This window comes from Crassostrea angulata, unplaced genomic scaffold, assembly GCF_025612915.1.
Source record: "Crassostrea angulata isolate pt1a10 unplaced genomic scaffold, ASM2561291v2 HiC_scaffold_147, whole genome shotgun sequence".
Classification (NCBI taxonomy): Eukaryota; Metazoa; Mollusca; class Bivalvia; order Ostreida; family Ostreidae; genus Magallana; species Magallana angulata.
The window spans coordinates 122008-135101 of record NW_026441702.1 but is presented as its reverse complement, the minus strand read 5'-3'; the positions used below and the strand labels follow the sequence as shown (position 1 = coordinate 135101).

General features: G+C 31.5%; 2 protein-coding genes and 1 long non-coding RNA gene across 3 annotated transcripts; 1 reads left to right on the top strand and 2 right to left on the bottom strand.

The window, feature by feature from the left end:
- Positions 1 to 4581: 4581 nt before the first annotated feature.
- LOC128169534 (uncharacterized) lies at positions 4582 to 5590 on the bottom strand. The gene is made up of 2 exons (XR_008241553.1): positions 5273 to 5590; positions 4582 to 4940 (listed from the first exon to the last, which is right to left on the bottom strand). It is a non-coding gene; the product is annotated as an uncharacterized LOC128169534 (long non-coding RNA).
- Positions 5591 to 6688: 1098 nt separating this feature from the next.
- LOC128169532 (uncharacterized) lies at positions 6689 to 8911 on the bottom strand. Its single transcript, XM_052835656.1, has 4 exons — positions 8223 to 8911; positions 7771 to 7848; positions 7364 to 7537; positions 6689 to 7119 (listed from the first exon to the last, which is right to left on the bottom strand). Exons 1-4 carry the CDS (start codon positions 8270 to 8272, stop codon positions 6906 to 6908), a joined length of 516 nt encoding a protein of 171 aa, XP_052691616.1. The 5' UTR covers positions 8273 to 8911; the 3' UTR covers positions 6689 to 6905.
- Positions 8912 to 11407: 2496 nt separating this feature from the next.
- LOC128169533 (uncharacterized) lies at positions 11408 to 12606 on the top strand. Its single transcript, XM_052835657.1, has 2 exons — positions 11408 to 11955; positions 12152 to 12606. The coding sequence occupies exons 1-2, from the start codon at positions 11911 to 11913 to the stop codon at positions 12494 to 12496; spliced, it is 390 nt and encodes a 129-aa protein (XP_052691617.1). The 5' UTR covers positions 11408 to 11910; the 3' UTR covers positions 12497 to 12606.
- The last annotated feature ends 488 nt before the right edge of the window (positions 12607 to 13094 follow it).

Sequence of the window (13094 nt, the reverse complement as noted above, 5' to 3'; positions counted from 1 at the left end):
ATCAGTAAAATGGGTGATGGTTTTGGGGCTATTTTAAAACTGTTTCATGTAAACCAAAAGGTCTATCATTATAAGGAAATAAATAATATAATTATTAATAAAGAAGTTAAACTATTTTTATACCCCCGCTCCGAAGGAGAGGGGGTATACTGTTTTACCCTTGTGTGTCTGTCTGTCCGTCCGTCCGTCCGTCCGTCCGTCTGTCTGTCTGTCTGTCCGTCCGTAACAAAAATTTCTGTCGCATTTATCTCAGCAACTATTTATCGCAGATGCTTGAAATTTTAACACAGTCTTTGTTAAGGCATGCCATATCGTGGGATATAATTTTGTACCAATCGGACGTCAACTTCCTGTTAAATGACGACTTTGCTTATTTTTTAACCAAACTTTTCAAACAAATTTTCGTCAAAGATTTCTCAGCAACTGTTTATCGCAGATGCTTGAAATTTTTACACAGTATTTGTATAGGCATGCCATATCGTGGGATATATTTTTGTACCAATCAGATGTCAACTTCCTGTTAAATGACGACTTTGTTTATTTTTTGCCAAAATTTTCAAACAAATTTTCGTCAAAGAATTCTCAGCAACTATTTATCGCAGATGCTTGAAATTTTAACAAATTATTTGTTTAGGCATGCCATATCGTGGGATATATTTTTGTATCAATCGGACGTCAACTTCCTGTTAAATGACAACTTTGCTTATTTTTTAACCAAATTTTCAAACAAATTTTCGTGAAAGATTTCTCAGCAACTATTTATCGCAGATGCTTGAAATTTTAACACAGTGTTTGTTAAGGCATGCCATATCGTGGGATATATTTTTGTACCAATCGGACGTCAACTCATTGTTAAATGACGACTTTGCTTATTTTTTAACCAAAATTTTCAAACAAATTTTCGTCAAGGATTTCTCAGCAGCTGTTTCTCTCAGATGCTTGAAATTTTAACACACTATTTGTTTAGGCATGCCATATTGTGGGATATATTTTTGTATCAATCAGACGTCAACTTCCTGTTAAATAATGACTTTTTTTATTTTTTGCCAAACTTTTCAAACAAATTTTCGTCAAAGATTTCTCAGCAGCTATTTATCGGAGATGCTTTGAATTTTAACACAGTATTTTTTAAGGCATGCCATATCGTGGGATATATTTTTGTACCAATCGGACGTCATCTTTCTGTTAAATGAGTACTTTGTTTATTTTAGCCAAAATTTTCAAACAAATTTTCCTCAAAGATTTTTCAGCAGCTATTTATTGCAGATGTTTGAAATTTTAACACACTATTTGTTTAGGCATGCCATATTGTGGGATATATTTCTGTACCAATCGGATGCCAGCTTTCTGTTAAATGTCGACTTTGCTTATTTTGCATATTCACATCAGAGCGGGGGTATCACTAGTGAGCATTGGCTCACAGATATCTTGTTTTTCATGGATTGCTTTTATGTGTATATGTACCCAGTATCATATTCCACAGGAATATTGGAGAGTTAACTTTTTTTTAACATTTTGGTGTTTTTTTTAACATTTTTTTTTATACATTTTAGTTCACATTTCCATTATTTCATGGTTTTTTTTTTATACATTTTAGTTCACATTTCCATTCTTTCATTTTATTGTCTATCATCATTGAATTGCAATCTTTACAATTTTTGTTATGTTTTTAATTTGAGTAGAATCACGAATTATAGATATACTTTGCTCATTAACACTAAATATTCAATTTCGGCGAGTATTATTTTCTTCGAATACAAACAGACCAAACGAACATATGAACATTAGAGTGTTTGTCTCATTTCATTTTTACATGTATCTTCTTAAACATGGCACTAAAATTTACATATATTATTGTATCTGTTAATTAGTTAATTCAAAGTCAATTTCTTGAATTATTGTGCAGTATATATGACATTGTTGTTTTTTTTTAATCATTAATTAACTTGTAATTTTTTATTATGAAAAAATTTCAAACTGAACATTTGTATAATTTTATATGCCATTTTCATTCTCTACAAGTAGTTTTATAATTTATCTCCATGTTGTAGCTGTAACTATTTTAGGAAGAGTTATTCGGTTATAATAATAAAAAAAATAACAACTTTTTGGTTTTTATATTCATTTAATTTTATATTTAAATATCTTTTTATCAATGGTTATTGGATTGAAGCACTTGTCAAGGATATGATATGTTATACTAGTTTTCAATCGAACAATCCATTTCACTGGGGAAATAATGTTAATACAGAACATTTTTTTATCCCAATGCTTTCCTTTAAAGAGGCTGGATTGTCAACAAAATTAACCAACGGTTATACCTTAAATTGAATTAGATATGTATGTTAAGCTGTAAACTATTATTTATGTGCTTTTTCCTATATATTTATATAGAGCCCTTTTTAAAAGGAAATCAAGACAGTCGTAAAATGGCCACAACCATTCAGCCCACTTTCAGTTCATGGTGTACAATTCATTTCAATATTTTCGTAATGTGGTACCCATAATTTAAACTAATTTTGGGGGGAAATGTTATTTCAAAAACAGTCTCTGAAATGAGATTCAATAACGTCAAGAAAAACAAAGAAGGTACTGTATCATCTCTTACAGACCTTTAAATATTGACAAACATTACCAATAATATTTTCAACCAATGTAACGCGAGTCGACTCTCGGGCCATTTAGGCCTTTGATTTATTAGCCCGAAACGATGCAGGTGATGTAAAATACGTTCCATACATTTTCTGTAATCTACTCCTATAGTTAGTTATAAAAATGTCAAAACTAAATTTACCACCTTAACCACCAAAAATAAGTCCACATTAACCACCAAAAATAACGTAACCACCTAACCACCGGAAGTAAAAGTAACCACCGGAAGTAACCACCAACCACCCTAACCATGAGGTGAGGTGTTTATGGGTTCCATATACTACTACTTTCATTAATCATCCACCGTTTAGTATAAAACAACCTCTCCACCGCTTTCATTTTAACATGGGAGATCTCGTGGGGAGAAAGGGTGATAGATGAAAAGTAAAATCATAATCCAATTGTATCTGAATCAAAATCTTAAGATTCTTTTTTTTCACATGGGTAAAAAGATGGCTATCAACATGACTCCACATCCTAGATAATCAAGCTTTGCAAGTTCACACTGCCGCGTGTACAAAAGCTGTTTCTTTAAATATAACCAGCTTGATAGAATAATATGCATCTTTGTTCACTGCACATTCTTCATGCTGGGTTTGCATTGAGCTTTTATGGCGGAGAACTGATTATTGGTACTGCTGACCAATAAAGAAATATTGGTACTGCTGACCAATAATTTTTTTTTTTTTTTTTTTTTTTTGCAAAACGTTTTTGCCTTTTTAAGGGGTATGTGCTGGCATCTTGTACATTTGAGGATAACGATGTAAACATTTCTTGAACTAGGTTTAATCTGCCCGAAACTGACCAAAACTGTTGCCAACGTTTTTATTATTATTCTCATACGTACACCCTCCCTTAAGTTGTGTGTGACAATTTTTTGAGGATGAAATAATTTAGAACACCTTCATAACGTTTATTAACATAATTTTCAAAAGTTACGTATTCCCAGCTTAAAATACTGTTAATTCTGGCACAGTGTATGAAATCACCCGAATCTTCAGATTCCAAAGACTCCTCACTGGTTACAAATTTAATACTTCTCAATATTCTCTGTACAAGTAAAGACTTACAGTGTTAGCAACGTTATTGTTGACAAACGACGCGCACGATTCTGATACACTAACGATCACTAACTAACTGAATTTTCACGATACACAAACAGAAACGATAAAACACGCAACCGAACGATTCTACACCATTAAACACGCAAAATCAAAATTAAATTTTAAGATTTGAATTAAGGAAACGTATTGCTTTTATTTGTTTTGCTTTATTTGTGTGCTTTATTGAAAAGCGACATGTACTTTAGTCATGCATCGTTTTAAATTTTACGAGTAAAAAGTTTTACACAATCATAAACAAATATATTAGATTCACACACAATTTATGTTTTTTGTCTCCATAACGAATATTAACTTCTATCATAAGTTAAAGAAAATTAAATGTAAAAGAAATGAAGATAATGCATAAACTACACGAACTTATTTACATACAAGTTAAACTGTTTAAGTAATCCAATTTCCTTACGTACGATTTAATTATGCGGGATACAGGTAAATTTGTTACCTTGTTCCATAGAATTTCGATTTTTCACATCCAATATTTTCACAACTTACCGTACATAATTGGTTTATTTCTTTATATTTTAAATTTTAAAGCGTCTAAATATTTATTTTTTTCAAACAAATGTTTATACAATTTACCAGATAGGAATGCATATCGTATTCTCATTTGAAAGAAAAACGTTGGGAATAATCGTTTGGTTTAAAACGGGGAATCGGTAAGCTTGATCGCTTTCATTCAACATGTTCAACGTGTCACTCTTGCTAATATAATTAAAATTATTTGTCAAGACACAATGGATGCTTGATACAGACTGATTATAAAATTATTGTTACAGTCTTTGTTTATAATAACTGACAACAAAGATATCTGTATGGTTCGTTTATTCGTATCCGGACACAGTGACTTTAAAATTTGCAATGTATATTTAAGCCCTGAAATATCATAAAACAATAATATAATTTATATCAAAATATAACATTAGTACAATATATATGTATTTCCATCAAGATAATATTTTTACATTATCTTACTATAATTGTACTTTAAACATTTAGCGGGAGGTAACTCTTATAATGTACATGAAATACATTTCTCCAAAATAAGTCATAAAATATATTAATCAGATAAAAAATATTCGAAAACACTTTCTCACCATTCTATGGGAACAGGCTCATAATACGTACACCGATTGCGTGGTGAAATTATATTGACATTGACTGATTCTGTAATATGAACAGAATAATTCTAAAAATATTTATTACTGAAGTATAATCTAATTGATCTTATAAATGACCAATTTAATCAAATATCTGATCATCATAAAATTCTTATATACAATTGATTTGAGAATCAATTAATACTATAATAGATAAACCAAATATTGATCTTTATAATCAACACTGTATTCCATATAAAAAAATATCTTTTCATTCTAATTCATTCATACTCATTAGTTTGTGATCATGGACTGAATTAATGTTTTCTGCAATTTATAGGATAATTAATTTATTAATAGTAAGTGTTATAGGATATTAGTATACTTAGTATAACTTACCAGAAAAAGAACAAGGTCTGGTCCAAAATTAAATTACTTCTCTATATAAATATATAGTCTGCTTTGGTCAATATCCAAACAAAGATTGTCAAACTTGGCGGTAAAACACATAAAGCAAAATATACAAACCAACCAAATTCAACCTGACACAAACAACCAATAAAAACCAAGATCACAAATATCCACTGACCAACTCATGATCAAGTACTGCCCTAAGGGTATATGTACATGTGTATGTATTAAAAGAGAGGGTGGATCTTACTTTTTATACGTGTACTGTTTAGATGTATTAATTACAATGACTTTATTTATTTATATTACAATAACTTTATTTATTAATTCAAATCAACAATTTTCATACTCTTACATTATGCAAATTTAACTCGACCGAACAAAGGGAAATACTTGCAAAGAAAGAGAGAATGAATGTTAAATAATAATGAATAAACTGTCAATGTTCTTCTATGAAAAAGTTTTAAATTCACATTGTTCTACAAAAACTACTTGTCGTTGTTTTAAGAATAAATCATGTCATCCGTAAAAAAGTTTCAAAACGAAAAACCCGCACGATCACGCACGTGACACGAACGATCACCCAAGTTACACGAACTATTTAACACGATTGGATTGTCAACAATAACGTTGTTACCACTGTACATCCTGAAATCTTCATATTTCTCTTTTTATCCAAACTGTAAATCTTTCTTCTTCCATTTTATAAGTTCATCAATGGTTTGAGACCAGAGTACAGCTATCTATCTAATCTTAATCATAACGATCAGAGCCATTCATCCTGCAAAATCAAACAAGAGTTGGTCTAGATTAGTAGTAAGTAGGACAGAGTGCAGTCACTCTGCAGTCAGATGACGTCATGGGTTTTCCCCAGGTCACGAGTGGGTTTTCCCCAGGTCACGAGGTCAAAGGGGGAGTCTACAGTCAGGGGGTAGTTCACAGTCAAGGGCACTCTGCAGTCAGGATGACGTCATGGGTTCAGGGGGTGGTTCACAGTCAAGGTGAACTCTACAGTCAAGGGGTCAATAAAGTCACCTTAGTTCACATAGCAACAGCTGAAGAATGATAATATAAATATATGCTATCAGGGTCACCTTAGTTCGCATAGCAACCGTTGAAGGATGATACCATAAATATCTACTATTAGGGTCACCTAAGTCATCTGTAACCACAGCAACAGTGTAAAGTATTGCTAAATTTAGAATTACTAACATATTGTATCCAGGCATGGCTTTAGAACGCAGTTTTTCGTAGGGCCAGTCCTTTAATATATAAAGGTAAATTTGAGTATAAAAGGTGCAAAATTTGAAGCATTTCTTTACTTCACTTTATTTTTGCACCAGAGGTAGAACCATTGCTCAACCCTTTACAGTACGTAAACTAGCGTTATGCTTTTTAATTTTATAAGTTTTGAGATTCTCTAGGTCTTTTTGTGATCAGGAAACTTAAAGACAACAGAGATAGTACAAGCTTTTTTATTTCTCAATCAAGGGCCCTGGGGGCATTTCAATATACATAAATATACAATTTAAATATTCTCTTCTTTATATAATAATATAAAGACAAAAATGCACTTATCACAATGAAAGCTTGAACACAAACTGGTACTTTCTTTACAGAACTATAGAGTTGTAAACTGAACCCTTTTAACGCACTTGTCTTCTTTAACCAGCTTGTCCTCCACATAATTCAGTATTATCCGAATTTGCTCACAATCATTTGCTACTCTGACTAGGAGGGTTTTTAAAACATCAAAATGTTCCTTGAAGAGCTCGGGTTTACAAGGTTGTCTCATCTTCTTCTCTAATCTACGTACTTTGTCCGGATTTGTTCGCCTGTTGATAAAATATAAAATCAACCTTACTGAGTGTCACCCACAACGTTTTAATTCTAAGTACATCCCACATTTAATGATTATATCAGTTTGCGAGTTTTTAGAACCCATGTCTTTTATAACATAGAGATTAGCAAAAGTAATTTAATGACATTTTCAAAGAACCCTTTTGTAAATGAATTGACATTGACGATAATCAAAAGATGATACATGTATGAAATTAATGTGATTAAAACATTCCTCACCTCAAAGTGGTCAGGATGGAATCTTCCGTCTGACTTAATCGACCATTATCATCCCCGTTGCATGTAACAGGCGCAAAGGCACTACTACAATTGGAATCCAGGGCCGGCGAGTAGCTGACAACTGGTGAAAAGGTGTCGCAGTTACCGTGACTCTCTGGTGTAGGACTTAGAGGTCTAAAGAGAGAGCGTGAAAGACACTAACTTTTTTAACATGGCTAAACGAAATTATCTAACTTATTTAAACATGATGTTTTTTAAAGTTCAAATTTGCAAATTTTATTTCATAAAAATCAATTAGCTAATAGTTTAGAAATTAAACAATATGAAAATGTAATGAAGATTTTTTTTCAAAAAAGTTATTAAATACACATATAACACATTTTGGTACATTAGAATACAATTTTTACCTTTTTAATGACTCATTTTTCGTGCCAATTGTACTCAATGTGGATTCGCAGTCTGGAGAGGGAGGGGGTGGAATACAACTTCAATAAAAGAGTGAGAAAAAATGTGAAAATAAGATACATACACACTTGCGGTTTTTTCTTTCATATTTTTAATTTTATTTTATTATCATTAAAAGGAATTGATTGGAAAATTTAAAATGGTTCTAAAATCATTTCAATTCTAAAATAAATGTTTAGAATTGTTTCGGTTTGCATTCACTTGTTCTAAAAGAAGGTATTTTTACTTTCGGGGTAGGAGTGGAAGGCCTTTCAAGAAATGTATAACACACTTTCTGATTTCAATTAAAACCATATATTTATAAATGGATAAAGAGAAACAAATTAGGCGTTAGAAAACGACATATTAAACCAGGCCGAAGAAAGATAACTCTGACAAAAGCAGTTTAACTCACCCCTTTGGCGGGCCTTCTAACTCTAACTCTTCACCCATTTTCACCCACATTTGTTCAAATTCATCGAAGGAATTTGCCGAGCTTGTGGCGTCACTGTAAAAAAAAATACAGTAATAGAGAAAATAAACAAAGGAATTACACCCTTTCCATGTTTTATATTACTTTCGTACAAAATGTTAGGCGTTTAAATAATAATAATGCATAAAATAGCCTTTAAATTTGTAATAATGAAATGAACGAATCTATGCCTACTCAGTTTATAACTTGTGAAATACCGTTTACTTTGTTATGTTTCGTTCACTAATCACAACCCATTTAGGGGTTTTAAAATTGTGAAAAGAAATTTTTATTCTTAAACTCTTAAGCTTTACAATTAATGTATAGTAAAAAATGAAACAAGTTTAGAAAAAAAAAATAAGGAATTATTTTTTAAAAAAAAAAGGAACATTTTTACTTACAGAAATTCAAGGAATGCTTCTGCCATATTGTCCGATAGTTTGTCAATGATGATAATTCAGTTTTTAACAACCCCTTATTTATACTCTACCAAAACTGTGAACGTGGCATTAGGCACTTTAGAAAATTTGAATTAGATAATTAACCGCGTTTTAAAACAATTAGGGTGGGAAAGCCCAAGAGCCAGGTACTGAGGGTGGGAACAGTGTCAATTTAAAAACACCGCTCTATATCATGACATACATGCGTGGTAAGATGCGCAAAAGTAGATTAACACGACCTGACCTCGTTATACTGAGTAGATGTAGATTTATTCAATCTCTATATCTATCTAAAATGTTTCATCTCACACATGCGTGAAGATGGTGTAACGTATCCCGACCTGACCTAATATTAGTACTCTTATTAACGGACAATGCGTCCTTTACTAATTTTTTCAGTAATATTCCAACTTTAAATGAAATTGCAATTAGTAGTTTGATCAAATAAAGGGATGAGATAAGATACTGTGGATTGATCTAAATCTACCTTTTAACCGTTTAAAAAAATCACCTAACAATTATTTTTTCATTTAAATAAGGGAATGAGGACAAGTACTTTAAACCAGTATTCATAACGTGTATATACAAGTACAAAGTATGTTGTGTAAGGCCACATCATATGCTCATTTGCGGTTGGAAATGAAATAGTGTTTATTTTATTTTAAAATATGTACATAAATATTGCAATACTTACTACGGTCTTATAATATTTCTCATGATTGCATTTGTAGTGTACAATGATTTATGCATAATTCGATAAAAATTGTTATTTATACGAATCAACCATATACACTCTGTACCATCAAAAATGTTTTTCGAGCCAATTATTGCAACCTGGTATGCGGGTTCTGATAACGTCTTTATTCTGATCAAAAGGGGGTTTTAGAGACCGATCTACCGTGAAACGACACATTTATTTTACAACGTGGTCTAATTTTACAGCCTCTGATATAATATACTAGCCTCTTTTTCTAAACTTGTAATGTTGAGATAACGTTAACCTCAATTTGCCCTGTACGTGTTAAAGAAGGATTTGGGCTGACCTTATTATGTCGGTTTAATTGTTGTTTCAGCTTTAGAATGTCCCTTCTCTCTTGGACGCCCCTAGCACAAGCCTGACATTGATATAAACAATAGTGACTTCTGATATTTACATTTAAACATTGAACAAAGGTTACTAAAGATTATTGTAAATTAATTTGATTTTTCTGCATAAATCAGTCTACAGTATAGCAATAAAGGACGCCATAAATTTGTTTGTATTAACCGAGCCGTGTCGTCTACTTTGTTATCCCTCCCCACTTTTTCCCTAGCGAGAGAGATAATAAAGAGTTCAACACTATTTATACCAACTTCAAACGTTTTAAATGAAACACATAACTATTAATAGTTGAATTATTAATTTTTTGAAAAACGCTAGAAAGGTGTACTACATTAAAGTTTAAAACATCAAATGGTTTTATGATTGTAAACAGATATTAACACAAGACATAATGAAGGCTTGGTATACTTATGTGTCAACTTTTTATAAGTGTGGACAAGGATATGTATTCAGTGTGAAATTTAAACAAAAATGTAAAACATGGGTAACTGACTCATCCGAAATTAACTTTTTAAGCTGGTTCTATTATCTTGATTTAATTGATTTGCTGTTTTGCTCCCACCACAATTCTGACAAAGTAAATCAGTCGACGGTATATCAGTAAAGGATGCTATAAATATGTTTATCTTATCCGAGCAGTGTAATACCGTACTTCTTCTACATTGTTGCCGCATTGCACTTGTTAAAACAATTAGTTCAAAAAGAATGAAAGAGCACTAAAACGTTATTTTAAAAAAAAGAGGAAATGATATGATATATTTTAATCGTTTTTACGCATTTCACAAATAAGAATGTAAAAAAAAAGTTGTATGTCGTTGTGATATGATAATGAGAATAATAATCTATATATGAATCTAAATTCAAGCTTTTTTTAAAAATTTTAAAGGATAACACTTTGTACTAATACATCATTGCAGTTTATTTTTAATTGTTTTTACGTTAAAACTTTAAAGTAAAAATAGTTAAACAATATTTCTAGAAAAGAGAACATTACAATAAAAAGAATGAGTTAGATTTGATTACTGAAAATAAAAGGAAATGTGTCGTATATAAACTTAGCATTTAAGTCTTGGGTTGATGATAATGTATCTTTAAATATCCGGTACCCAAATATGGGTTACCGATCTAACCAAAAGAGATGACGCGATCAAAAGTCCGTGCAGATCACATGATCAAAAATCCGCGTAGAATTCGCGCCATCCGTCCCAGTCTGAAAATGGAAATGGTCAAAGCAGCATCGCTTGTCATTATCTTTCTGGTATCAATTACCGAGTGTGCCAATTGTCCCCCTGTCCTTTCGACATGGGGTGTACAAATGTACCAAACCTAAATTTGCAACATGTGTTACCTTACATGGACAACCCGTCTTGCGGGAAATTACGGTGTTTGATTGCGGAGTAACAATTTAAAAGATCGAATGGAAAAACAATCACGGAGTGATCATACGTGACAGGTTTCAGCAGATTTGTACTGGTAAGTGTACTTTATAAATATGCATTTATGTATATGCATTGTGTAATTTTATAAAAAAAAATATTAAATCTATAAAATGTTAGAAACTTAAATAAAGAAAATCATCCGTGTTATCAAAAAGTTTCGTTAGGAAAAAACGTATTATTACATTATATACCGGATTTAATGGGGAACGCATATATATATTATTTACTGGAACATCATTGTGGGAAATTCTTCATTTGATTAAATCACGTGGCTTATAACGTCAAAATGATTGGCTAAGGGAGTCAATAAAATTTACTATGGAATGTGTAGTAAAATAAAGCGATCTTTCCGTTTTTAACGAATTGGTAGTAGGATAAAGAGTTACAACTCTTACAGAAAATATAAATTATTTTATAGAGACAACTGAAAGAACCAAACAAATAGAGACGACGACCACCACTCTTACAAGGACTACCCTGTCTAAAAATCATGGTAAGTTTTTTTTTTTTTAAATGAGAGTTAAATGTAAAAATGGGTGGACACGAAGAAAATAATCTTAAAATTGATTGAACCTTTTTTAAAAAAGGGTTATGGATTATTTATTATAGGAACGACTATAAAGGATCTAAAAGAGAAGTTTCTGAAGGCAATGAATTCAGCGGAGGAAACTGAATCTCTTACGGACATGGCCTTAGGTAACTACTTCACATTCATTTGAATTTCATGTTGTCTAACTATCATGCATTTTTCAGAAGTTTAATTTCATAGAGTAACTAATTATCAGTACAATTAACTGTTTAAATTTTTTAAGAAATGATCTGTTAATGTACGTTATAAATTTATGTTTTTCACCGTTGTCAAATGACTAATTTTTTCTAAAAAAAATTGTTGGATTTTTAATGTGGGCGATTATGGCATCGGTTGCCGCATTCTTGGTATTACTCAAGAAATGGTTTCTCAAAAAATGCTGCGGGGAAGAGCAATCAACAAATAACCAGCCAACACAGCAGCCCACTTTGAACCCGGTCTTCTCCCCAGGACAGCTGAGCGTGATACCACTGGTGGTGATGCACACACCACCATCTTCCACCATCAGTGGTTCACCGTCTAGTACTAGTGTCGCCATTACGCCAGAGATTAACCGGGAGGAGGAGGAAGAGGAAGAGCCAGTAGGGCACAGAACCAGACTGTCCTGTGCCCGAAGACTAAACTGGTCTAAAACCAGTGTAGTTTAGTTTTAATTTTGATCAAGTGTTGTTAGATTAGATGAATTAGATATGCAAAGGAAAGTAACTATACAATATAAAGCAATATTCTTGGTCTAAAATTTAAACAATATTTTTTGTCAATAGTTACAAGTTGTTCTGTTGAACATTCTTCATTTATGGTAAACTGTCTTTGTTTTTAGAATTTTTTTTATGCTGCTACATTTTCATGTTTTCTGTTTTGCATTTAGAGGTTACTTCCCTTTGACTATCTTGTTAGCAAAATAAATATTAGTTTCTTTGGTAGTGTATTCATTGTGATATTGTAATATTTACATGCAAGTATATGGAGTTATCATTAAATAAAATTATGTGATTGTGCCAACCAGGATTATTTTGAGACAAATTTCGGTCAGTAACATTTTTTGTTGTATTTTTATTTTTTTTCCACAAGAATCTGTAGAACTGTTTATTTAAGAAGCTTTTGTTTTTAGTTTTGTTATCTATAAATGTCATAATGTGTTATACATAAAACTATGTATACAAAATTATATAAAAAACTAATCTTGCTCGTTTACATATTTTTATTATTGTCTTACAGATTTTCATGTACTCATGGTGCTTCTCT

What these genes read in the sequence shown, in the direction of transcription:
- LOC128169533 (XM_052835657.1), top strand. Translation starts at nt 11,911, where the DNA reads ATGAATTCAGCGGAGGAAACTGAATCTCTTACGGACATGGCCTTA. An exon ending in CTCTTACGGACATGGCCTTA is followed by an intron (nt 11,956 to 12,151) that starts GGTAACTACTTC and finishes AAAAAAATTGTT; the next exon opens with GGATTTTTAATGTGGGCGAT.
- LOC128169532 (XM_052835656.1), bottom strand. Translation starts at nt 8,272, where the DNA reads ATGTGGGTGAAAATGGGTGAAGAGTTAGAGTTAGAAGGCCCGCCAAAG. An exon ending in TTAGAAGGCCCGCCAAAGGG is followed by an intron (nt 7,849 to 8,222) that starts GTGAGTTAAACT and finishes CTTTTATTGAAG; the next exon opens with TTGTATTCCACCCCCTCCCT. An exon ending in TCCATCCTGACCACTTTGAG is followed by an intron (nt 7,120 to 7,363) that starts GTGAGGAATGTT and finishes TTTTATCAACAG; the next exon opens with GCGAACAAATCCGGACAAAG.